At 39.5% G+C, this 27303-nt stretch overlaps 2 protein-coding genes across 7 annotated transcripts; both read left to right on the top strand.

The window, feature by feature from the left end:
- Positions 1-11032: 11032 nt before the first annotated feature.
- Positions 11033-19366, top strand: LOC308390301 (uncharacterized protein). 6 transcript variants are annotated; one of them, XM_080872105.1, is made up of 5 exons: positions 11033-11159; positions 14284-14428; positions 17656-17856; positions 17963-18092; positions 18204-19366. In XM_080872105.1, the coding sequence occupies exons 2-5, from the start codon at positions 14410-14412 to the stop codon at positions 18673-18675; spliced, it is 822 nt and encodes a 273-aa protein (XP_080728231.1). In that variant the 5' UTR covers positions 11033-11159; positions 14284-14409; the 3' UTR covers positions 18676-19366. The 6 variants fall into 6 exon arrangements, with proteins under 6 accessions (XP_080728231.1, XP_080728228.1, XP_080728233.1 ...); XM_080872102.1 differs by having other exon boundaries at positions 11039-11159; positions 13764-14428; XM_080872107.1 differs by having other exon boundaries at positions 11067-11159; positions 14302-14428.
- Positions 19367-19927: 561 nt separating this feature from the next.
- LOC308390302 (rap1 GTPase-GDP dissociation stimulator 1) lies at positions 19928-25930 on the top strand. Its single transcript, XM_080872108.1, has 4 exons — positions 19928-23637; positions 24117-24239; positions 24453-24578; positions 24886-25930. Exons 1-4 carry the CDS (start codon positions 23616-23618, stop codon positions 25356-25358), a joined length of 744 nt encoding a protein of 247 aa, XP_080728234.1. The 5' UTR covers positions 19928-23615; the 3' UTR covers positions 25359-25930.
- The last annotated feature ends 1373 nt before the right edge of the window (positions 25931-27303 follow it).

The following is a 27303-nucleotide window of genomic DNA, read 5'->3' as shown; positions in this document are numbered from 1 at the left end:
GACACGGCTAGTGACGTCAGACTGAACAATCGGATGGGACGGTCTAGTCTCCGTCGCGCTTCCCAGGTTGCCTAGCAACCATGATACTAACCGCTGGAAACGTGTCATACAACTTGGTTTGACAGAAATGAGGGAGAACATATTTTGTTCATTTGTTTGTTTGTTTGTTTCTACAAGAGCTTTGTGTGATTTGATAAGTATCTGAGGCTGAGACCACAGGACAGTAAAACATGATTTTTGGGCTTCATTTCTGTACTGAACAGTTATTTCAAGATTAATTAGTAAATAAGAATTAGCTGATGTTGTTCATGAGACTAAAGTCATATCGCTTTGGTAATGTAAATATAATATGGCCAATATTATAGTTATTATATTAATCATTATTAGCTATTACAGCAGTGAACATGAACTCTATGTCAAATACTGAGCTTCAGTACAGATTCAAGTTGCAGTTATTTACATGTCTTATCACCTTAAATCTTCACTCAAAGACAAGTATCTTTGACAGTGCATATATAGGTGTATCATATATAAGAGACAAATGTTGTTCCTTCAGTATGTTGGCATTACTAAATTTGGCTCATTGCTTACATATATTTATAAAAAGAAAATGTACAAGCTGTGATAACTGTTTCTGATAGAATGAAGAGTAGACTGTCAGTCTGCCCCAGGGCAGCTGTGGCTACAACTGTAACTTTCCTCCACCAGTGTATGAATGTGAGAGTGAATGAATAGTGGTATTGTAAAGCGCTTTGGGTGCCTTGAAAAGCGCTATATAAATCCAATCCATTATTATTATTATTATTATTATTATTATTATTATTATATGAAATATTCCTTTATTGGGTGAGAAAATCAGACCATGTCATAACTGCTTTAAGTCATACAGAATAGATATCAGAGCCTTAAACAGGCTGGCTTCTGCTAAATGGGTCAAACTGGGCAGAAAGTCTACAAACACATAACATCCTTATAGAATATGATGTAACACTATAGATCAACTTACCTCAGAATATATAAAGCATATAAACAATTACAGCAATATGATGCAACAAACACAGCAGTGCTACTGATCCAAAATACTCAAAGCTTCATAGAACTGGAACAAACATTTATTTTTAGGTCCATTCTGCTGCTGATACATACTTTAGGTTTCTGAATATTACACTTGTTGCTGCCTTTCATAGTGTGTAACTTGAAGGCCCTGAGTACTTTCTCCCACACTGAAAACACTGGAATGATAAAATTATTTGAACATTACCTAATAAGACTGATTCAGGACAGACAATTAGTTATTTTAAACTTTTCTAGCAGTCCTTCACAAACAGGGAACAGTCTGTCTATTCTCTCCATCTGTCAGCTGCTGCTGGCTCTTCCTCCTACTCTTCCTCACACACTGCTGAGTTTGTCCTGGTGGATCATCAGGGGTGCAAAGCCTCACAGATGATGTGCAGCAGTGTGTCCCTCAGTCTGTCCTCACTCTGGACACTTGCAGTTGTCACACATGGAAATCAAATGTGTGATAAGCTGCAGGATTCAAACACAAGTGTGACTTATAAACACATGTTCATACTTTTATTCCACATTCAGAGAGAAAGAAACAGAGAGCGAGTGCAGGACAGACAGACAGGTGACAGTCTCAGGTGTATACACTGCTACAAAACAGCACAAAAGAAGGAGGATTTAGTGTTTGTGTTATTACGAAACAAGAGGAGTTCCCAGATGGTACAGTGGACACATGTGTGACTCCTGCGATTAAAGCATCTTTCTTTCAGCTTAACAAGTGAACCGTCAGCTCGTTCAAACACACGTTAAAGTCCGTTTGGCTCGACACCACCGAACAGAGGCAGCAATATAACATAGCTAACATTAACAGTGCAGTGAATCCTCCTTGTGCTGTGATATTCAGGACTGCAAACCGAGCAGCATCACTGACTTTCAGCTTGTTGTGTTTGTGGATATATGACTGACTTTAATTATCCACAAAATCATCACAATCTCTGTAAGATTAAGGTCGACTATATATATATTTTTTAAAGTAAAGGCTTTAAAACCAAGTTAATTCTGATAGTACAGACATGACTAATGTCACATAACTTTCCCGACATGTGGCCAACAATAATGGTTTAATGTTCTTCATTAAAAAAATATTTGCGCATAAATAAGTGACATAATATTCAGTACTTACTTCTGAAAGTTTACTCTTCCTCCGCTCCGCTTCCACCGTTTTTTTTCGGCAAAATTATCCACACCACCACCGCACTATGAAGTCTGGGATATGTTGGGCCATGAAGGCTACACCGACCCATCCTTAAAATTCAGGGAAATTATGGACGCATTTGAGGGCCGCATTTTGAGCAGCCTTTGAATTGGGAAAGCCTTCTCTTGTCGCTGTGACGTAATCGGCCTTAAAATGCGGCCTTTAAGGCTGCAAACCCCAAATCCGGTCATTGGTACTTCCTGGCTTGTGTAGTTACTAGGTAACAAAAGCTCAACACTGCCCCTAGCGTCCTGGAGCACTTCCGTTGTGTTTTGGAATTTGCATGTGTTTTTGAGTTTGCAAGTATTTTGGAATTTGTACGTGTTTTGGAATTTAATAATAATAATAATAATAATAATAATGGATACTTTATTGATCCCCATGGGGAAATTACTTGTTTTTCTCTGCATTTGACCCATTCACTCAGTGAAGCAGTGGGCAGCCCACTAAGCAGGCGCCTGGGGAGCAGTGTGTAGGGACGGTACCTTGCTCAGGGGTACCTCAGGGTAGCCGTTAAGTGGATTCGAACCGCCGACCTTCCGATCATGGGGCGACCACTTTACCTACTGAGCTGTTTTGGAATTTGTACGTGTTTTGGATTTTGCAAGTGTTTTGGAATTTGTACGTGTTTTGGAATTTGCATGTGTTTTTTAGTTTGCAAGTGTTTTGGATTTTGCAAGTGTTTTGGAATTTGTACGTGTTTTGGAATTTGCAAGTGTTCTTTAGTTTGCAAGTGTTTTGGAGTTTGCATGTGTTTTGGAATTTGCAAGTGTTTTGGAGTTTGCAAGTGTTTTGGAGTTTGTACGTGCTTTGTCTCTAGGGGCCACCGTAGTTAGGAGCCTGAACTGCGGTAAAACTCCGGTGAGGTCAACGACCTTACGCTCTCCCACTGTCACACGTTGATGACGTATTTGGAAATCAATTCGGGTGGGACATGACAACACCGCCACCTGCAGGAAGATTTTCTCTCTGGTACCTTGTGTTCTGATACCTGACAACTTTTTTTTTTGGAGAACTGAGACCTGACAATTTTTTTTCTGATACCTGACAAATTTTTTTTGAGAACTGAGACCTGACAATTTTTTGTCTGATACCTAACAATTTTTTTTTTGAGAACTGAGACCTGACAATTTTTTTTCTGATACCTGACAATATTTTTTTTGAGAACTGAGACCTGACAACTTTTTGTCTGATACCTGACAACCTTTTTTTTGAGAACTGAGACCTGACAATTTTTTCTTGAGACCTGACAATGTCCTAAAATGTACACCGTACTCGAGGGATGCTCGAAGCGTCAGAACCTAAGAGTGGTAGGGGTGAAAGAAGGCAAAGAGGACGGGCAGAATGCCAGGGAGTTTGCAGGGAGGCTGTTAAAAGAAGCGCTTGGACTGGACGAGACACCTGTGATTGACAGAGCTTTGAGAAAGAAGCCCGGAGATAACGAACCACCTCGACATCTTATTGTAAGAGTTCACTACTGCCACACCTATGAGGACATCATGAAGAAAGTCATGGGCACCCGGGATATAACATTTTGTGGCTGGCGGTTTCAGATTTTCCGGGACCTGCCACCTGAGGTGGCAAAGCGCCGAGCTACGTTCACCGCTGTGATGCTACGCGACAAACCGGGAGTCAAATACGGACTTCTTTACCCAGCCAAACTACGAGTGTCTCACGACGGTGTTGAGAATTTTTTTACTGACCCGGAAGAAGCACGACAGTATGCAGAACGCCTCATTGGAGACGTGGATAACGGAGGATCACTGGATCCTATCCCACGTGAGATAAGGGCAGATAATGCCACAATACACCACCCAGAATGCAAAGAACCTCTACGCAGGTGACATCTAGCACTTTACTACAGACAGGTTGTTTTTTTGGGTTTTTTTTCCTTTGTGTACCTAAGAGTCAATAATCCGGGTAGCCTGCGGTTAAAGGCATATGTTAGTAACGTTATACTTGTTAATGATGTTACATGTTGCGGTCTCATACTTGGTTTTAAGGGCTGCTAGTTAGACACCCTTTAACTTGTTTTTGAATAACTGTATTGTTTTGTTTAATAGTGACGATAATGTACCTTCTGATCCTTCTTTTTGTGATACCTGGTCTATGCTTAATGTCTTTATGGAGCTACACAGGGCACTTGTTATGTCGGTGGTTGCGACAGAGGATGGTTGGAAGTACACATGGTCTTGTTGGGAGGATGGCAGGCTCCCCTTCCTGCTATGACCTAGGTGTATGTGGGGTTTTTTTGTTGTTTGTTTGTTTGTTTTTCTTTTTTATTATTTCTGCTGTGTTTATTTTGTATTTTCGTGGGTGGGGTTGTTGGGTAGGAAGGTGCAAAACAAAAACAAAAAAAAAAAAACAAAAAAAAAAAAAGGAAGGTGCTATGGTAGAAAATGTTCTAGTCAATATGGGACAATACACATAAATCACTAACAATATGGCCTCAATAGATGGTGATGGAAATGATGGGGTGAACAGGAGAGGGCTTGTAACCTTTTGCTCTTAGAATGTGAATGGCATCAATGAACCAATAAAACGTGGTAAGGTGTTGGCATACCGAAAGTCATTGAGATCAGATGTTATTTTCTATCAGGAGACCCATCTTAAAAATGATGCACATTGCAGGATTACAGCTAAGTGGATAGGGCAGGTTTATCACTCAAGGTTTTTCGCAAAGGCAAGGTGTACAGCAATAATTATTCGTAAAAATGTGCCATTCATACATAAATCGACCCTGGCAGATAAGGAGGGGAGATATATCATGGTGGTAGGAGAAATTCAGTCTATACCAATCACATTGCTAAATGTCTATGGCCCGAACAGGGATGACCCAGAGTTTTTTAGAAAAATGTTTAGCTTGATCCCGGATATTTCAACTACAAACTTGATACCTGGGGGAGACTTTAATTTAGTTTTAGATACCTATCTAGACAGGTCGTCAGCTCAAAGAATTGCGCCATCGAATGCTTCTAGGTTTCTGAAATCGTTTATTGATAATTTGGGTCTTGTGGATGTTTGGAGAACATTGAATGCAACCGGAAGGGAATATTCCTTTCACTCTGGGGTTCATAATACGTACTCCCGTATAGACTACTTTCTATTAGATAGTAAACTGTTACATGGAGTCCAGAGTAGTAAATATCATAATATCCTTATATCAGCTCATAGCCTAGTGTCTATTTCACTAAATTTACTGGAATCAGGTGGTAATTATAAACACTGGCGATTAGACCCTCAACTTCTTACGAGGAAAAACATTCTGCAATTATCTGGAAGAACAGATCAAGTTGTTTTTTGAGATGAATGACAAAGATGATGTTTCACCTCTGTTATTGTGGGAGACGTTTAAAGCATATGTTAGAGGCTGTGTAATTTCTTTTCAGTCGTCTGAGAAAAAACGTAATAACATGGAACGCATACAGTTGGAGGTTCAAATACAAAAATTGGACTCTGTGAATGCCAGACAACCATCTGTACAGCTACATAGTAAAATATCAGCTCTGAAGTATAAACTCAATAACTTACTCTCAGATAAAATTTCCAGGGCTTTAAGCAGACCTATTTTGAATTTGGCGATAAGCCACATAAATTACTGGCCAGGCATCTAAGGAAGAGAGAAAGTGATAGGGCTATTCATGCAATCAGGTCAGACTCAGGGTTGTTGATTAATTCTTATAAGGATATTAACACTGCTTTTAGACAGTTTTATGAACAGTTATATACATCTCAGTGTAATGCACTTCCTGAAATTATGCAGGATTTTCTAACTTGCCCACATTGGCACAAAAGGACAGGACACTTCTAGATGCAGATTTAACATGTCCAGAATTGATTAATATCATACGCTCCCTGAAAAACGGGAAGAGCCCAGGACCTGATGGTCTATGTAATGAGTTTTATAAAAAGTTTAGCAGTTTACTAACCCCATATTTGCTGAAAATGTTTAATATGGCCTTGAAAGATGGTGCACTCCCGCAGATCTGAATGAAGCAACTGTGACTCTCATTCCAAAGAAAGGAAAGGACCCAGAATTGGTGAGTTCTAACTGACCAATCTCTTTATTGAACACAGATCAGAAAATACTGGCCAATTCTTTAGCCAGGAGACTTAGTTCTCACATAGGTAAACTGGTTCACCCAGATCAAACAGGGTTTATCCCAGCAAGACATGCATCTTATAACCTGAGACGTCTTTTTGACATTATTTATTCCTCTAGGGATCCAGATAAAGACCTAGTGATACTGAGCCTTGATGCAGAAAAGGCCTTTGACTGTGTCGAATGGTCATATCTATATGCAGTATTAAGTAAGTTCGGAGTTGGACCTAAATTTGTTTCCTGGATTCAATTGTTATATAGTAATCCGTGTGCCAGAATACTCACAAACAATACCCTTTCCGAACCAATTAAGCTATTTCGTGGCACAAGACAAGGATATGCGCTGAGCCCTTTATTGTTTGACCTCGCATTAGAGCTGTTGGCAGAAACAATTCAGAAACATAAAGAAATACATGGCTATAATACAGGATACACCTCTAATAAGATCTCACTGTATGCTGACGATATTCTGCTGTTTGTAACCAGACCATTAGACTCAATCCCTAAGGTGCTAGTAACAATAGATTTATTTAGCTCTTTTTCAGGTTACAAAGTAAATTGGGGGAGAGCCAACTGATGCCAATTAAATGCAGTAATCTTGATTTACTAAATCGTCTTCCCTTTAGAATAACGTCAGAAAAATTTTCATATCTTGGAATTGAAGTTACTAAGTCATACAAGTCATTATATGAAGCCAATTTTGTGAGAATTCTGGATACATTTAAAAACGAGGTTGAATTTTGGAAATCACTCCCACTTTCCATGATAGGTAGGGTGAATGCGATCAAAATGATTTGTCTCCCCCAACTCCTATATCTGTTTCAAAAATATCCCTGTGTATCTAAATGCTACATTTTTTCAAAAATTGGATTCAGTCCTTCTCCCTTTTATCTGGAACTACAAGAGCCACAGGATAAAAAAAAGGCCCACCTTTGTAAAGAGAAAATACATGGTGGCCTAGCCTTACCAGATTTTAAAAATTACTACTTCGCAGCTAATATGCAATACATAGCTTATTGGCTACATGATACAGTTATAATGGGAAGTTGGTTGGACATGGAGCGAGAGGACTGTATGCCTCATTCTCTTGGTGCAATTGCATTGTCTCCTGTTCGTTTTAAAAATACATACTACAACTGTAATCCAGTTATTCACAATACAATTCAAATCTGGAGACAGATCGTGAAAGAGTATAGACTCAGAGCCTTCTCGCTTTTGACACCTATTACAGCTAATCCTGCATTCAGACCCTCAGTTTTAGATGGGACATTTGATCGCTGGAAGGAAATGGGGTTGCGAAATGTGGGACACCTGTATTTTCAGGGCTCTTTTGCTTCATTTCAACAGCTTAAGGAGAAGTACAATTTACTAGCCTGTGATTTTTTTTTTAGATACCTTCAAATAAGGAGCTATGTAAGGTCCCAACTACAACAATTTGAGTTTGCAACTCCAGGTAAGCTTGACCAATGCCTGGCGGATTGTATAACAGAAAAGCATGCGGTTGCTTCTATATATGAGATATTACAGTCACTCCGGCAGAAGGATACAGGTAAAATAAAATCAGCTTGGGAAAAGAAATTAGGGTCAGAAATTCATAATGATATCTGGACTAAAGGGTAATGTTAATTCCTGCTCTATCAACGCCCGACATAGGTTAATTCAGTTTAAAATTTTGCACAGATTGCACTACTCGAAGACCAGATTACATCGAATATTTCCTGAAACGTCACCCATCTGTGATAAATGTCAATGTGCAGAAGCTGATCTGCTTCACAGTTTTTGGGCTTCAGTTTTTTTCTTTTTTTCCCCCAAACTTTTTGATGTGCAGTTAGACCCTGACCCCATTTTGATTCTTATTGGACTATCGGGACAATCTAAAAAACTTAAGAGCACACAGATCCCCCTCCTGGTCTATGGCCTGATGTGTGCAAACAGACTGATTCTCCTCCTATGGAAGGGAAAAGAATTGCCCTCCTTGAAAGCCTGGATTTCAGTATTGACAGATACTCTTCATCTGGAAAGTACCCGCTACATTATAAATGACAAACTGGAGGACTTCGATCAGATTTGGAGGCCGCTCATTGAGCACCTGGAAATTATGAACAAATGAGAGTTATTATGTGGACTTCACCATTGCTTAAAATAAGCTGATAGCACTCTGGGATAAGGGTAGGGAGGAGGGGTTTGGGTTTTTTTTGACCACCCTTTTCGGTACGTTTTGTTTTTTCCTGTTTTTGTTGTTTGGGTTTGTTTTGTTTTTTGTTGCTATTGTTGTTGTTCACTTTGTTTTTCCTTTTTTTTTTTTTTTGATGCCAAAACTGTAAAAAGGAAGCAATGTCAGTCTATGGGACAATTTGTGATTGTTATTTGTGCTTCACAATAAAAATATTTAAAGAGGTCTCACTGTGATGGTGCTGAGGGTCAAGTGTTTCCTCTTTAGCTCGCTGTTGTGCTTAATCACTTGTGGTATCGTCGTGTCAGGAACATATCAAGCTCATAAATGCAAGACTGTGCTTATATTGCTTTGTTATCAGTGCAATGGCTCTGTAATGTTCTGTGCTTATTATGAACAGTGAACGGTTGGTGTTAACGAGCCTCACAGAAGATACATAAGAATCCAAGGGAAATTATGGATATGGGACAAAAGATTAGGAGACAATATTAAACCAATGCCGATGTTTAAAAACAAAAAAAAGAGTAATGGCCTGCAGTAAAAAGGTTTCAACATCAATGTTTTTCGTAGTGAGTTTGTTTCAACCTGACACACTGAAATTTAAGAAAAAAGAAAACTTAATCCTCTTGATCATTGTGCTCTTCAAACTACCTAAATAAATTTAACCGAAGTATCCAAAAAACAAAGCATGTGTTTTTGTTGTGCGTTTACTTTGCCTGCAAAGTCTGTAACATCTGTAACACTTAGGGCTGGGTATCGTCACTGATTTCTAGAATCGATTCAATTCCGATTCACAAGGTCCCAAATCGATTCGATCCACGATTCGATTTAATTCGATTCGATTCGATTTAAATCTGGGAAATTTTGACAGTCAGAAGTATAATTCAGATCAGAACATTTACATATTTTTGTATCTATAAAAAGGAAGCTGACACTCGCAAGACTTTATCCAAGGTGTGAGCATCACAGCAGATGCCTTTGTGTCAAAGTAGCTGAGGATAAAACACAGAAAAACATGAAGGTTTTCCTGGCCTGGGATTTTATAAAAATATTCTGCAGTACATCAAAAACGAAAGAAAACCATTAATTAATGAACATTACCTCTGACGTTACAGCGGTTTTATTAGAGACACGGCTAAGCATTTTGCATTTTGAATAATATTAAAAAGTTTAAATTTGTTCAGTATTGAACAGCAGAAATGAGGTTTTCTTTTCGGAAGAATGTAAAAGGGAAAAAAACAGCGGCCGACAGCGCTGTAAACAACAGTAGACTTGTGCGTAACAAGCAAGCGAATAATGAAGAAAGCGGCGTGAACACAAAGCGCGGACCCGGATCAGCGAGCTGTCGGCTTTCAGCCCCGACTGTGAGAAAGGCGACATCTAACTGATTCTGATCCGCGGGTCGCGCTGTGTGTTTAAGTCTATGTGCAGAATCCCTGTACCTGCTCTCATTTACTGTTTGGTGGTTCTTGAAATTTTGTGAGATGTCACCAGAGATTCTGGCATTTCGGACAAAATAAATTTATATTAAAAAATCGATTCAGGATTTTAATGAATCGATTTTACGTTATCCAAGCCAGAATCGATTTTAATCGATGAATCGATTATAAAAACCCACCCCTAGTAACACTCGTCTATCTTGTGTAATATTCACATATATCCAGTAGGGGGGGCGCGAAGGCCATGGTTGACCATTTAAATTGCAGTAAGGTATTTTTTTTCTTGTGTAATCACGTTTTATTTTTATACTCCAGTGTTAATCCAGTCTTTGCATGTATCCCCTGGAAAATGCGGGCGACTTTAATTGATTTTGTATTTATAATTCCGTTTTTTAAAAAAAAAAGTATTATAATCTTTTTAAATTGGTAATATTATGTATACTTTACTTTTTTTATTGTTTTTTTCTCAGATGCTTATGTGTACCTTATAATTTCGCCATACCCTAAAACTGTAGCCATTACACACACACACACACACACACACACACACACACACACACACACACACACACACACACACACACACACACACAGTGTAACAACTGGAGAATATGTTTTTCACTGAGTCATGACCAACCAACACTATGCTGAAGGATGTGTCTCTATATTTGGACATTATTTAACCATCATATATTCATCTATGGTTCAACCTGTAATAAAACTGGGGGGAAATCCGCTAACTAACCTATTATACTGTCAAAACTTCTGCTTCCAGCTAAAAGCAGAGAACTGAATATATCGTCCAGATTAAAAGAAAGTAGATTATTATAAAAACTCCTGGTCTTCTATATTTTACTAAATAGTTTTGTGGTAGAATTACATTTTAAAAGAAGAAAACAGATACATCTTCATACATGTGTATTTGATCAAAGAAAAAAAGCGAGTCGGAAATACCGCCCCCTGTGGGCTACTGACTACATTCTTGCCCAATAATAACTCGCTTGTTGTGTGATTGATGTGTGAGTTGACCAATGAGAGAGGGGATTACGGCTCCTGGGCGGTAGTGGACACAGCTGATTTGCAACCCGCTGAAGAAACTGCAGAGAAGAAGGGAAAATGTCGCTGGCTTCGACGCGGACCGTTCTAGGATCAGTGTCCTTTTAGGAAAAACTAGAAGGCATTTCGGTGAGTGGGACTGCCGTCACTAGTTGCACCCAAGGTTAGGGCTTGTGAATTTGGTGTGTCCCGTCCAGAAACGCAAAGGTCCGCCTCAGTTTCGCCAGCTTTGTGTAACGTTTCAGGCTCGCCCCACAGAGAAACACAGTGGGAGCAAGGCAGCCATGATGAATGTTAGACACTTTAAATGCGGACGCGTTGATGAAATTGGCGTCTTTAGCTGGTAGCTTTAAAAGTCAGGCGCGGTTGCTACATCAAGTATCAGTTGTTTTTAACTTCTTCTAAACTTTATGTTACTTAAAAAAAAACTTGTTTGCACATCAACGCTGGCCATCCGTGCGAGTGGGCGCGAGACTCAAACTTATTCATCTCGATTGTTCCTGCCTTTCAAAGCTCTTATGAGTTTAATTGTTTTACGTAATCTTGGACAGAAACATATTAGCTCTTTGAGCTAAAATACGGATGTTTTAATTTGACTCCTCTCACAAAGCAGCCGAGCTGTGACCTCTAACTTGCACCATCACTTGGCTGCTGTAAGGTGACGTTGTAAGGTGTAGCTAGGGTTGCCAACCGTCCCTTAAAATACGGAATCGTCCCGTATTTAGAAACAAAAGTACACGTCCCGTATTGAGCTAATAAGGGACGCACTTTGTCCCGTAATACAGTGAGAATCAAAAGTAGTCTATAACTTTTAATGGAATTAACGCGTTGTTGGAAAACATAATTCCCAGCCCCTCTCCTGCTTTGTGACCAATGAGCTGACAGCACACTTATGACAATTCGAGTATGACAATTCAGATTACCGCTCATCTCATTGGTCGAGGAAAGGTCGCTTGCGGAGAAAATACCGGAAGACAACAGATGACCACAACAAGAAGCATGGCCAACAGGGGAACAAACGCCGACTCTGCGGTGCAAGTCTCGGATGACAGTACACCTAAAGCTGGGCAGACACTGTGCGATTTTTCTCAGTCACGTTATTCAGCTCCTGCTCAAACTGCACGATTGACTCGCAGGGGTTAGAAGTTGGTAGGTCACGATGCAGGGTCTCACACTATACCGCCCGATGCTCTGATGCGACCTGAGTGCTCACACTGTGCCTCCATAACATGAAGGTTATAACAGAAAATCTGTCGCTCGCTCTGTCTTTCACTCACACAGACACACACACCACCACCATCAACTTTGCTAAATTGCTAATGAAAAACATTGATCAGGCAGCTGTGATTGAGCAGCAGTGTAAATCCAACTATTTTCACGGTTGTTGTGGTCGTGATCATTTTGTGATGCCACATCGAAAAGGCTCGGATGAGCTTTCCAAAGTTCTACAAGTTGTGCCTCCATCGCTTGTGTCCAGATCACACGCTGCACAGCCGTGCTGCGCCGTCTTTTTCACCAACGTTTACGTTTGCGCGCGATCATCAATCGCTCGTGAGGGTGTCACCACAGGCGCTCAGCCTGTGGTGACACCCTCACGAGCGATTGATGATCGGGAGCTGGTCGTGAGGTGTTAATCACTTCTCGTTACTACACGACGCACGATGAAGGCCAAAATCGGTCCGATCACTCAAAAATCGGCTCAAAATGGGCCAAAAATCGCACAATCAACTTCAAGTCAAATGGTTAAAAAAATAATTTCACACACAAAAAAGAGCTAGAAAATTCACCACACTGGGAAGGGTGAAGACAACTGGGTCGCCCGGCCCTGGCCACGAGGTGTCCCTTATTTATTTTTCAGGGAGTTGGCAACCCTAGGTGTAGCACGTGCTGATGATGCAGTCCTTTCAGTTGCTAAACTGTACGTGAAGCCACAGGTCTGAGATTTTTTACATTTTGTTTATCCTTTAATAATTTATTTTCCACATCTTCCACACTCAAGTTGATGGTTGGACGTAGGAGAGCATTGTTTTTTCTCTTATTGTCTTTTTTCTCTGAATCGTCTCCTTGTGTCCCAGATCTCTAGATTGACATATATACTCATTAGCCTCTGTATTATTAGGTCTAGTACCGGGTTGGAGCCCCTTTTCTCTTCAGAGCTGCCTTTATACTTCAAGCAGTTGCTCAGGTGTACCTAATGTAGTGGCTGGTGACTGTATGTGCATCTATAGCACTTTGGAAGTGGTATTGTGATTTTTCCAGGGGCTCTAAAAATCTGATATTTTTATCACATTCAAAAATAACATAATCAGTATCACATGTAAGAAACTAAAACCAGGAAATTTGGAGGTCATTTGTATCTCCCGCACTCAGAATATTTCAATCATTAATCAATTTTCTAATACATGTCTTGAACAATTATTTGGCTTGATAGTTTTGATATAACCAGGTTATTTCCAACACTTTCCTAAAATACACTGACAAATGAAACTGTTTCTGTGAATCAGAAAAAATTGGAAACATGTAAAAATGCAGTTCATTGAGTTGGTTTTTGTTTGTTTTATGACAATAGAAGTCTTCGTTTATTATGAACATTTCCTGCTTTTTGAATAATTCAAATGTCATTTGAATACATCTCACCTGTACATTTAACTCTGTGGACTGCAGCAAATGTACGTTATCCTATTTACTGACAGACTAATATGTCCTAATTTATCTTTGTCTTCTTGTCTACAGAATGGCATTTCTGCTGTATTGTTGCCATGAGTGAATAAAAGTGTCACACAGCAGGACAAAACAAGGGAAAAGTAAAAGTTTAGGTTTTACCTGAACGATAAGGGAGTCAGCTGGCATATGTTCCTGTTTTGTGAGATCAGCTTTAACTATAACCATTTAAGCCCATAAGAGTATACTGTAACACTACATGGGCCTCTAGGGCAATCTGAACTGATAATTAAAGCCTCTTCTCCTTCTGCTGCAGTTAGCAAGGTAATATTTCAACAAAGACATGGACCCATCTGCCCGAATGGTGAGCCTGGATAACCAGGGGAACATGGTTTTCACAGTTGTAAAGCCAGTTATGGGCATATTTCAGGTGTCTTCAGAGCAAAATGGCAGTGCTCCACAAGGGAGCATGGGTCTACAGGGTTTAGCTGAAAGCACATTAGTCCTCCCTCAGGCACAAGGTCAGCCTCCACTAGACCAGAACCAGATGGAAATGAACACCATACAGCCTCATATTCAGCCTCTGATGCAGGTTTCTGCCCCAGTCCAGACTGAGAATTTACCTGCGAATCAGGATCTCCCACAAAGCTCAAGCGAAAATACAGAGTCCGCTAGCCAGATCGCATTTGCTGAGGTTTCATCACTCCTGGATCCCAACATGAAAGGATCAAAAGCTCGTAAGTAGCCAGTTGTTTGAAATCACACTATCTGAATGTTTTTCAATCTTATGGCTCCAAGTAAAATACAATGAAGTGAAAATTTTGCAAAGTAACGTAAAAAGAAAGTACACTATCTGTCAGTTTTAGGTTTTGCATATCAGAACATTAAGTCCTTACCAGTTCTTAAAACAATGTAAATAATACAAATGAAAGATTGTGTTAAGTGTTAACAAAAACTAAAACAAAATACTGAAGCAGTGAAAAACTAAGTATACCCTATGATTCAGTAGCTTATAGAGCTACATTTAGCAGCAATAATTTGAAATAGTTGTTTACTGTGTGACTTTCAGCCTCTGGTATCATTATGGAGGACTTCTGACTAGGGGTGGGCAGCAGAAAAGGTAGAAACGATATAAATTTGGCCAACGGTAGAGATTTTGACTATACCCCTCTACCGTGATAGCGCATGTTGATGGTGTCATTGAGCTGCGCCTGTTTTGGTCGAAAGCATTGCAGCGACTGCAAACAACATCATCTGCAAATTACTGCGCTTCCTCCACTTCCCTACCATTGAGTCATTAATGCTGAATTCTCTCGCAGCTGCTCTATTCCCATGTTGTTGCAGTATATTAATAACTAACCTCGTATTGTGGATGGATTATCTCAGTTGTTCTCCTGACTGAAGTTTGGTCTGTTTATAGCATCCTGCTATGCAATTGCATTTGTCCCCAACCACCCTCACGTTAACTTTTATCGAGTGGAAAAAGGTTAGCGTTCATTCTTCAGCTTTACTGTGCTGATGTTATGTTAACTAGGGCTGCCACGATTAGTCGACTAGTCACGATTACGTCGACTATTAAAATCGTTGACGACTGATTTAATAGTCGACGCGTCGTTTGAAGCTTTGTAAGATCCCAAAAGACGCAGGTAGTAGGATTTAAGAGTGCAATAACGGACTGAAACAGAAGATGGCAGCACTGCATGTACAAGGATGCCAGCTGCCGTTAAACCCCGAAGAAGAAGTAGCTCTGTCCCAGAATTCATAGCGCGGCCCCGCTCAGTTTCCAACAATGGCGGCAGCTAGTTTTAATATTACTCTTATTATTCTTTCTGGGTCACAAAATAAACGTTTAACATTTTCAGGTGAGAATGTAACTGCGTAAACCTCAAATATCTGCTCAGTTTATCAAGACACCACATATTTTCAAAAGCGCTCCGACGTTTTCGGAGACGTCTGTTACCCACTAGCTCGATAGCTAGCTGGGGGCAAGGCTCACTAGAGCCGGTGAGAACACTGGACTCCTGGCAAATCGTTTTCAAACCCACCGCCGTCTTTCGCTACTCAGGTTTAACATGAATAAGTCACTTAGATAATTTAAAAATGTTATTGTTTGGCTTTTTTTAGTATTTTATTTGTTCCTGAGTAAATCTGTTTGGCTGAAATTAAAGTTATAGTTTTTACACAGCTGAATAAACATCAAGCAGACAGCTGATTATCAGAAGTGTGAGATGCTCGAGAATATACTCCGGTGTCCTGTTATATTTTAGATAGCAAGAAGTTATTAAACTTCACTGAAACAATCTGTAAATTTCATTAAAATTTAATAAACTATCATCTTGTCTTTATTTTTAGTTAGCACAGACCTTAAACACTTAAAGCTGTAAGCTAATGATAGTTATATAAAAGCAGATACTGCTGGTGCAATAAGCTGTACGCTCTACGTCCAATGGATGCATGATCTGATTAGTCGACTAATCGCAAAAATAATCTGAATAGTCGACTATCAAAATAATAGTTTGTGGCAGCCCTAATGCTAACGTAGCTGTTTTGCTAGCGATCACGTAGGACATCATTATATATCAGCTAGTCTGATTTCAGTAACCCTACAAACGTCACTGCTGTTTACTTTTTTGTCTTCATTTATGTTGGAAGTGATAGCAGAGCTATATGTTTTAATTTTTTCATTAATCTCTCAGTCAGAACATGCTATATCATGTTTAGGTGGAAACTAGCGAGCTAACTTCCTGCTAACTTCTCACTCCGTTGAATTTAAAACATTCTGTTTTCATGGATGCCTGGATGTTAAACTTAATTGTTACACCTGATAAAGCAGCAACGCTGATCATTTTATTAAAGATGAAAGAATTTAGACAGTTTTTAACTCTCAGTGATGCCGCAGTTTTCGTTTGCCTATTTTGGACCCAGATTACTCTGCAATGCTCCTGACTTCGGCAGCCGTAATGCTCTGGCAATCCATCAAGCGGTACGCCTTCATAGCTTACCAAAGTCGTACTAAAACATTTTTGACAGATTTCTGCACGCCGCGTACAACATAAAATTGGTTCGAGGTCAGTAAGCACAACCAGAATTCATACATAAGGCACAATGTCAATTTTTGAGAAAATTAAAGGATTTTAAGTGTGCCTTATAGTGTGTAAAATACGTTATACAGAAGAAAAGAATATATCGCGATATATATCGTTACCGCACATGCTTCAAATTATACCGCGATATGGATTTTAAGCCATATCGCCCAGCCCTACTTCTGACCTATCCTTCTTTACAACTTTGCTTAGTTGACTAAAGTCTGCAGGTCATTGTTTATGCACAGCTCTCTTAAGGTTCACACCATTTTAGTTTGGTTAAGGTCTAAGGACTTTGGGCCATTCTATAGATTCGCCCCTGTGCTTGGGCCTTGGCTGCTTTGCAGATAACCTCGCCTCTGACTTTATGGTTGACTCTGTGATTGCTCAGTTTAAAAATGGCCTTGTAACCCTTTCCATGGACATTAACAATTGCTTCTCTAAGACCGTTGCTGAGGTCTTTCCTTCTTAGCATTGTGTTACCGTGCACCTGAATGCTCCAGACCATCAAACTCCCAAAACATCTGCTTTTATACAGGTGCTCACACTTAATAATGGTCAGGTTTAATAATATTTATACTGTTAATTCCCAGAAAAAAACTAAGAGTTTGCTTATTTTTTAAGACACTCTAAGGATCAGAGCATTTTTCCTATATCCTGATATGTAAAACTTTAGAGATCAAAGAGGCTGTGCTTTCTATTTGCCACAACTCCCTGAAGTCATTTATTCAGCAAATGTATAATGTTTCCTTGATTCTAGCCCTTACAGTTTAAAATGTTAGATTTTAAAAAACAATTTCCCTGTTCAGATTTGATCAGATGCTGTTTCATTCTAATCCTGCTGTGCTGATTTATGTCCCTCTGTTTTGCTCTAATTTCAGGGAAATATCTCATCTCATATGATGAAATTAAAAGGCGTCTGCAGGCTCCAGAAAAGATGTCCCTGCGGTCTTTGGCAGCGTACACTCGGGTCAGCAGAGGACCAGCCAGCAAGAAAACACTCCTGGAGTCACTTAATGTACTCGGCCTCACGCCAAGCACAACTACCTCTGTATCCTCGTCCTTCTCCAAACTCACTGAAGGTTAGAGGTGTGTGTGTGTGGGGTGGCGTGTGTGTGTAAAGCCATGTTTGGAATTGATAATGAGTTTGAAAGACTCGGCTGCTTATTTGGTTAATTTATTTTTTAGGTGACACCAGAGCTCTGTGTGACGATATGAAGGATTTTGCCCATGACTACATTGACTATGGCAACATGGCAAAGCAGCTTATCCCAGAGACAAATACAGTTCAACACTGGTCCAAAATTATTGAAACAAAGTATGTCTTTCATTACTGTGGGTCCTGTATAACATGGTTACTGTGCTTGTGAAAATAAAACATCATAATTAAGCGACCAGTTTACATTAACACTTTCCCTTTTTCTCCTAGGAACCATCTTGAGGATATGAGAAAGTGTTTTAGGGACCCAGTCAACAGTGGTGCATTCGACAACGTCACTCATGGCCTCGGTCTTGGAATGCTTGATGTTGCACTGGACATGATTATTATGGTAATTGAACAGCAGATTCGCATCCTGTCTGGTGTCGCAGCATCTGACCCGGCCGACTCAGGTCCACAAATGCGCCGTGTCCGCAGACGCCACCGCAAAACTCGCTCGATGGACAATGAGAAGCTTCATAAGGTGTCTGGAGGGGAAAAAGAACAAGGAAAGCTCATTTCAAAAGCCAAAGGTCGAATCAGAGCCAAGAAGAAGATCAGACAGGAAACTGTAGCTTCTGGACCTGTGGAGACCCAGGCAGAGCCGTGCAAGCCAGATGGTGTGGAGAGTAATGTCCTCACTCTGGTGTCTGTAGGTTACGAGACTGTATCCAGCGGCCTCGGTTCAGTTGGACCCGTTTGATACTTGCTCACATGATAAGTATAAAGACCCAGTCATAGTGCTGTTCAAACTGATTCTCAGCGATCGGACAGAGGTCGGGGTAAATTAAGCTCCCCACTGTAATGAGCGCAAAATCATCACAACATGTTACATATTGGTGTCAGGCTTTAAGGAGCTATTCACTTTCTTCTAGAAAGTTGTAATATGTAGTCAGAGCCACAGCTGGTTAACCTACCTTATCAGTAAGGCTGGAAATACACACAGGCTTGATGGCTTTTTTTAATATGTATTTCTTTTCAAAGGTGCATATTTAACATGCCCAAAGTTTAAAATAAAGAGGTCAGCATATTTACAAGTAAAGCTCAGGCTTCAGCCACTCTAAAGCACTGAATATTTTGCGCCCACCTTCTGTTAAAACCTTGTTTGCAAAGAGCAGAAACTCAAGACAAAGGTAGGATAGCTGTGAATTCTTTAAGGCTGTTGTAGTAGTCATGAAATAAGAAATACTGTAGCTGAAAATGGGCACAATAGGATTTAACAACCCCCTCTATTATTTGTTCAATCCATGCACAAAAACAAGTGTGACAAGACAAAGTTTTCATGGCACTCTGTGCAATAGTTTGTTTTTGTTGTTTTTTTTGTTTTGTTTTTTATTAAAGCAAAGTAAATGAAATATGGCTTTAACCTTATGTTTTGTTTCATTTGGATGGACTTTTTTAAAACAGTTTCCACTTTCTGTGCTAAGTTAGGCAATCTGGTGAAACTGCTGCATGTTTACTGTGTACCTGATACAGCTGTGGTGTCAGTCATGTCATCTCAGCCTTTGCAAGAAAGCCAATAAGTGCATTTTCCAAAATCTCCAGATATCTTTTTAAATTGATCATTTGCTGCTTCAGTAACAGGTTTTGTTTCTTGGTATCAGTTAGAATCCAATCATACATTATTTTTTCAGTCAACAGAACATCTGGTACATGGATAATATCAAATGTAGATTATATTTTTTTGGCTTGTGGTACATTGTCTCCTGTTTTAATGTTGTATTTATTCCTTAGATTTTCACGTCTGTACTAGAATACTGGAAATAGAGGTTTTTACTTGAGTTGAGTAAAACAGGATGATCTAGTTTTAAGAATTGTCTTCTGTTGTTCTTTTTGTTATGGAGCAGGAGCTGACAGAGGCTTTAAATACCCCTATCAGCTGCAATATTAAAGTTCATCTGGGAAACCTAGAGTGTTGTCACCCTACCTGTTTAAACAGCCTTGCTGTCTGAACCCACCCCCTCACTGCTATGGCAGTTGCATTTGATGATGGGTAAGCGGGTTAATGCCCACCACTGCTGAAAAAACTGCTCAGGAAAATATCAAAGAGCCAAAGCAACCAACTCAGATTGGGGTGGCACCACCCTACATCCCAAAATACCTGCAACCAATGGTGCCAGACACTAATGGAGACCCCACTGCTTGAGCTGATTTGGTTGTACATGGGAGGATATAAATCTAGTTTAAAATAATCAGTTAATAGAGAAGAATTGGAGTGCCAGAGTTGGATTAAAGATTGAAAACAAAATTATAACCACCAGCTTAACATTTTTGTAGGTCCCCATTTTGAGGCTATTTCAACTCTGACCTATTTCGTGTCCCATCCAGTGGTGTCTGGCACCGGAGGGCAGGGGAGGGTTCACCCTGCATAGATGCAGTTTGTTGTACTCTTCACCCTGTTCCTTGAAATCCAGAAAAGCAGTTTTTGCAAATTGGCAGAGTGCACTGTCTGCAGCAACATTTAGAAAAGCTGTACTAGCCAAAGTCAAACCCACATAAATACTCAAACCTCTCAAAAGAATCTTGTTTTATAAGCAGATGAATAACTGCTTTTCAGTGCGTTTCACCTGTTGTTGTAATAAACTCATCAGATTCAATTCTAATCCAAACTGACACAATGGGGAAAAATTACGCCTAATAATAAGGTTGTATACAAGAACAGATGTCCATATGTCTGTGCTGTTTTGACTTGGATTTTTATAGAAGGTGAAAGGCATTACGGGAGTATAGAAATACACTCAGCAGAGTCAGCCAAGTGCTAATACCTTAACAGTGCACACGCACACACATCCACAAGTGGTGAGTGGAAGAGAGAACAGCTTTAGTGAGGATTTGCTCTGTATTAACCCTGACAGGGAACACAGAGTCAGCTGGAGCACAAGGAAGCCAGAGTAGATAGACCTGTAGGAAAATAGAGGGAAAAAAGCAACAGTGCAGGGAGGTATGAAATACACTGTCGTCAAAAGGATGTGTAAGTTGAAATAGGGGGTCCTCCAAGCAGCAGCTAATGACTCGAAAATACGGCACTAAAAGAAAAAAGACGACAGCTTTTAAAAAGTGCTGTGCATTTTGAAACATGTCGATCTAAGATAGGTACGACTGGTCCAGAGACGGCAGCACGGAGCACAATGGGGCACCCCAATGTGCCCCTCTCACACAAACACATGCATTCCCAGAGGGACAAAAACAGATCCAGTCGACTGCAACCTTACACACCAAATGGTGAGTAGAAGAGTGGCATGACTGAATATGTTACACTGTAAAGAAAATTGTTAGAAGTCACAGATCGTAGATATTGGCTTTTGATGTTGTTGTGATTGCAACACTAACAATAGGGAATAGCACCTGCATGGTGGTGGTTGTTGTTTTTGTGCTTCACATAAAACTGTCTGCACTTAGGTAGATGTTAGCTGTCTTGTTTGAAATAAATTTTTTTGTATTTATAACTAAGATAAGATTCAAACCAACAAGCTCTCCTGTAGTTTCTATGAATTTGTAAAGGGCCATTCCAATTTTCATAAAACAATTTTTAACTGGCAATGCTATGTTCAGCCTGTTCTTCAACATGTGTTTTCATCAGTCCAACCAGTCTTTGTTGTTAATTCCTGTGCAATGTGACAGTTGCACAACCCTCAAGTCTGAGCTTCATAGTGCACAACCATGAACAACAATGGCATCGATTTGTTTCCATTTACATCACTGCTGTGTGGTAATACAGTTTATATGCATGATAACTTCACTCCATTACGTCTTCACTTAAATGGATTTCACGGTGAGAACAAAGCTGAAATGTGTCTGATCACAGTTATGTTACAAGAGCAACACTCTAACCGAAGCTTTATACTTGGTGAATGATCATCTTTTCTGTACAAACAATGTTTTTTGTATCCAAACATGAACTGATGGCCACAGCAGAAGAGAGTGTAAATCAGATTTGATTAGTTAGCAGTGAGGTGTGCCAAGCTTCTACTGCAGCACTGTTTCGTTAACTCTGTTTTTTCTGCTTTGCACAAGTATATGCAGGCTATATACCGATACTAGTGTATATATACACACAACAAAACCTTTAATGCAAGTTCAGCAGGTCGTGCAGTTGGATATTAGTATTCTACAAATTTGACTGTTGTCTAGTAAATTCAACTAACTTCAAATCCAAATTGTTTGGCTATAACCGGTAAGGATGGCAGACCTCTTCTTATGAAAGATTTATATTATATTATTGAATATCTTCTTGTGATTAGTAAGCTTTGATGCTGATCCTCAGTAGTTGTCCAGACATCCTTTTACATACAGTTTTACAAAAACACAGTAACACTTTTGACATTGTATATATGAGAGCTTACAAAACTGACCCTAATTCTCTGAATTTTATATATAATACATCCTACTTATTAATACTTGGCTTACCTTTTTTTTTAAACATCATTTTTATGTCTTTTTTGTATCTAGGGAAAATGTTTTATGCTTTTTTAACTTTGCACTGTCTTTGTTGGTCTAACTAGAATCCTGTACATCTGGTACAAACCTGACCCTAACCTTCTCCAATCACAGTCCCACAACTTTCCATCTAGCTCTAACTTTTAAATTGTCCATCTTTGTAGTTTAGCATCCAAAATCTCACCTACGTGTATTGCTTGCTATCAAATATCACCATGCAGACACTGCTTGTTCAGAGTTAATCGTTGTGTTTGATTTATTTAAGTCTGGGATATCAAACTTAGGGCCCACCAAATGGTCCAGTCTGGCCTATTGGATAACTCTGTAAAAATATAGAAATTTTAAAGAAGAAGAGCATAAACTGTATTTTCATTTATTTTACTTTTTATTTTACATTTATTTTGTCTTCTAACTGACAAAGACCGTAAGTAAGAGTAAGTAACAGATAAACCATTACTTTAGAAAAATAAAAGCTTTTTTATTATTACTACTCGCCCAGTGAGTCTTGTTGATGGATTTAAAAAACATTTACTACAGCAGCATTTCTTTATAACGCAGAAAAGCTGAGACATATTGTTAAATTGTCCTTTTTTTGTCTATAGACTTCTAAGTAAAGAAAGACAGAACCAATTGGAGGAATTCTTTAGGTCATTACTGTAGGCAGTGGTTTCACTAGTCTGCCCCTTGATGTAAAATGAGTTTGACGCTCCTGCTTTAAGCTAATCCTTGGCTTTCTCTTTCTGTGTAACAGCATTAACAAACAGAATGCTAATAAACAGTAAACAGTATAACTGCTAAACATGTGACTCAAAGCAGCACCGGGCACAAGTTTAGCTTCAAAGAGCTTTTCTCATAGGATGACATGGTTCAGCATGTACTTAAAAAAATGCTGATCAGTTGAATGTAAACAAGAAAGAAGCTGACATCTAGATTTCGTGTGTGGAGGTTTTACACGAGGAGCACCTTTTTCATGTTCTTATATTTACTGTTCAAAGTGCAGTAAAACATTATTTCTCTCGTGCTTTGTTTCATGCCCTGCCCAGCTCTTTGTAACATTCATATTTCTTATGCCATCCTTTTATAATTCTTAATATTTCCATTTTCCTGATTGCCCCTGCAGACAACTTAAACAATGCCTTAGGCGCTATCAGAGTCCTCGGTGTGGAGCTCATTGAAGATGAGCTTAAACCCCATTTGAACACAGTGATGGCCAGCATTAAGGAGAAGAGTAAGTTCCTTTAGGTATAACACTATGCAAAGCAATATAAAATATTTGATGCCTTTTGTTTGTTTTTTGTGTGTGATGTAAATCTAATGAGGGGTTAATGTCACAGGTGCATGCAATGTATACGAACATGTAGGAATATTTAACAGCACCTATATCATAGGCCGCAAAACCACACTGATAAGAAATGGCCCCATGAAGCGAGATGTGCAAGGTAGTTGTAAGCACTAAGAAGAGGTTAAGCTATATTTGTGTCTCCCAGCAAGTCAACAATAGGATAAGAAGGCGGCAGAGGGAATTAAGCGTCAGAGAGGTCACGCAAAAAAACAGATTACAAGATTCAGTTCAGGTAACTTGACATATAGTCTATGCAGTCTCTTAAGAGACAAACTCTTCTAAGGCTATATAAAGGGAATCCAACAAGTGTTGGTAGTGTCAAAAATATTAATTATTTTTAAATATGCAATTCCACTTGTGTCCAGAGAAAGGTGCTGCTGAGCAGGTGGTGATCAGTGGGATCTTGCCAATCCTTGCTCTGAGCCTGAGAAGCAGAGGGCCTCTGAGTGTGCTGACTGCAAAACTAGTGGCTGAACTTGCCAGGGAATGTAAGTAATCAATGCTTATATTGTTCTTTATCTATGTACAGTTTATTATTTAATACAAATAAAGTATAATGTTAATCTATAGGTTTGCTGGTGAACCCGAAAGCTTTCTCTCTCTGTTGCTTCAAGTGTTATTAGTCTAGTACAAAGTCTTCTTTCTTTACTGTATATTATTTATCAATACACTTTATCAAGGTTTCTTCTTCTTCCCATCAGCTGTGATTCGTAAAGGTTTTGGTGACACGGGCTTGGTTGCGGCTTTGTTGTCGGTCCTGACCAGTTCAGACCAAGAATTGCTTTTCCACGCAGCGAGGGCCGTCTCACGCATGTCTTATGATAGCGGTAAGTTAACACAGTCTGAAGCTTCTATCAAATTCAACACTGCATTTTACATTTGCTTTATGCTATATATCAAATGTCCTGGATTTATTTATTTTTTAGTTAAACAGTACTGAAATAGAAAATACAATCTTATTCATTCTCTTTATGGAAAATAGAAAGCAGCCAACAGGGTTTCTGCTAAATGTTTGACTTACAAAAAATCTGTCAATGTGAGGAAATTTGTTTAAAACAAGTCCCATGTAAAAGTAAATAAATAAAGTTGGCTCAATAAATTGATTTAATATTCAGTGCTCACTTTCCCCTTCAGCTAAGCTGCAGCAACTATTACTACGCCAAGGTGCGGTGCCTCGTCTTGTTGCCATCCTGCTCCAGTTTCCTGATAAGGAGGCCCTGGGGGATGTGTGCCTTCAGGCCCTCTGTAACATCAGTGGAATGGGATTAGCAGAGGAGGCCGGAAGGGTGTGGGAGAGAGGAGCGTCTGTGAGGCCGGGGGAGTCTGTGTTTCACGGCGTTTCTCCTCACACCTGTGGTTTTGACTCTTCTGTGACTCTGGTGCGTGTGTCTCAGTGGGGGCCGGGTCAGTACGCAGTCAGCATCGAGGTTTTCCAGCGCTGCTCGTCCTCTTTCTGGAACCTTCATGGGAACAAACGGACTGCTCACTGGTCCCCCTTTTCCAGCTTTGGAAGCTGCTCAAATTTGTACAAGCTGCTCAAGTTCTCTACAAGGAATATTCCACGGACAAAAAGTCTGAAAACCCGTGTGTTCCACACTTTCCTCTGAAATCTGGAAATACACAAATGTCTCTGGGCTCTTCCCGTTTACTTTAATCAGAATTTTTTGATTTCTTCTTCTTGTTTGCATCTACTTTGTAAGGTTCAATCAAGGAACTATTTATTTATGTGTATTTTCAGAAATGCTAACTTTTGCAACTACATGCGTCACGACACGGATTAGGCAATTCTGCTGTTTTAGTGTCACACTGTGCTGTTTAAATTTGGGCAATAAGTGAATCAAGGTTTAGAATAAATAAATCACGTTACATCTAAAACTTTCTATAGTGATGCTCTTCATGTTGAATCATTTCACAAGTGCTTGAAATAATTGTGAATTCCTATTCAAAGGCAGCAATACTGAGAATGTTGTTTTCCTATGTGTTATCGCTAATTCAACTTTGTGCTAAATCTTTGAACGTTTGGATATCTTTGGGAAGCTTTAAATAATAAAATAATTTCAAATTATGTGTGTAAGTGTCTGTACTGAAGTCAAACTTCACAATTAGTTTTGTTAAAGTAATTTTCAAGCATGAATAACGAACGTTCAGAAACATTGTTAGCAAATTTTTAAGATTGTGCAAATTGAGATAATAACAGACCATTTTTCATTTAAATATATAAACTGGGTTTCTTTCTCTTTTTTTCTTACAAATGTACACTCACTGGCCCTTTTATTATTTATAGCTTGCTATTACTGGGTTGGACCTCTTGTTGCCTTCACAAATGCTTTAATTCTTCATGGCACAGATTCAACATGGTGCTGGGTCCGTATCAACACGATCATGCGCTTCCTGCAGATTTGTCAGCTTCACATCCATTGTGTACAACAATACTCAGTTGGTTCCAAATACATGCAGTGAAAATATTTACCACACCATTATAACATCTGAACTGCCAAAGCAGGGTAAGATGGATCCGTGCTTTTATGTTACTGACACATTCTGACCTTACGATTAAATGTCGTAGCACAAATTGAGTCCTCATTCCTACTCTTTAATTTTGGTGAGTTTATAGTCTCAGTTTCATGTTAGCTGTGACACCTGATTTGGTCTTCTGCTGCTCAAGCCCATCTGCTTCAGAGCTGTGCTTTCAGTCATACTCTTCTGCACAAATTGGTTGCAATGAGTGGTTATTTGAGTTAATATCGCCCTTCTATCAGCTTCTATAAGCTGGCCACAATCTCGCACTCTTCTGACCTCTTATCAGCAAGAGAATTGGTGCTCACTTGATGTTTCATCTTTTCAGACTATTCTCTGTAAACCCTAGCGCCAGAAAATCCCAGTAGACCTGCAGTTTCTGAAGTATGCGGGAGAGTGTGTCTTGTGCCAACAACCACACCATGTTCAAAGTCACTTAAATACACTTTCTTCCCCATTCGTGCGTCCTGGTCATGTTTCTTGTAAGTACGATGATATGTCTAACACCTGCATATTTATGCTTTCTTTTTTTTCCCTCACCCACTCTGCCATGTGTTCATTGTTTCAACGTTATTCAGGATTTCCTGAACCATATCACCTACCCTGTATTTTCACCCTTTTAGCTTCAAACTACAGGGACACTATATCTGCTCCTGGACTATTAATATATTTTAAGCAGCTTTTAAAGTTCAGGGGAAATGTCTGGGAAAGCCACTACCACACTGAAACAGCCATGAGCAGCCTCTCAGAAACAGTGTGATTACTAGAGCTTAACACTAGATGGCAGACATGTGCTTTGGAGTTACCTGTATAGTATTCATATAGTCTAAATATAGAATAAATTTAAAGGCAGTTTATGACTTTGAACATAAGCCTTCACACATGGATTGAATTTAATAATGACAAGCCGCTTGACTGCACACCTCACCAGGTATGCAAAGATATTTACATAGATTCAATTAGTCTGCCTTGCTTTGCAGATATGAAAGCAGTTTGGGACAGTACCTAAGTTAAACTAAATGCTTATCCCTTGCC

Source organism: Rhamphochromis sp. 'chilingali', assembly GCF_963969265.1.
Source record: "Rhamphochromis sp. 'chilingali' genome assembly, chromosome: 22".
In the NCBI taxonomy this organism is placed as follows: Eukaryota; Metazoa; Chordata; class Actinopteri; order Cichliformes; family Cichlidae; genus Rhamphochromis; species Rhamphochromis sp. 'chilingali'.
Note: the sequence above shows the minus strand (reverse complement) of the source record. Positions and strands in the feature narration are given on the sequence as shown.

What these genes read in the sequence shown, in the direction of transcription:
- LOC308390301 (XM_080872102.1), top strand. Translation starts at nt 14,035, where the DNA reads ATGGACCCATCTGCCCGAATGGTGAGCCTGGATAACCAGGGGAACATG. An exon ending in CATGAAAGGATCAAAAGCTC is followed by an intron (nt 14,429 to 17,655) that starts GTAAGTAGCCAG and finishes CTCTAATTTCAG; the next exon opens with GGAAATATCTCATCTCATAT. An exon ending in TCCAAAATTATTGAAACAAA is followed by an intron (nt 18,093 to 18,203) that starts GTATGTCTTTCA and finishes TTTTTCTCCTAG; the next exon opens with GAACCATCTTGAGGATATGA.
- LOC308390302 (XM_080872108.1), top strand. Translation starts at nt 23,616, where the DNA reads ATGGCCAGCATTAAGGAGAAGA. An exon ending in GGCCAGCATTAAGGAGAAGA is followed by an intron (nt 23,638 to 24,116) that starts GTAAGTTCCTTT and finishes ACTTGTGTCCAG; the next exon opens with AGAAAGGTGCTGCTGAGCAG. An exon ending in ACGCATGTCTTATGATAGCG is followed by an intron (nt 24,579 to 24,885) that starts GTAAGTTAACAC and finishes TTTCCCCTTCAG; the next exon opens with CTAAGCTGCAGCAACTATTA.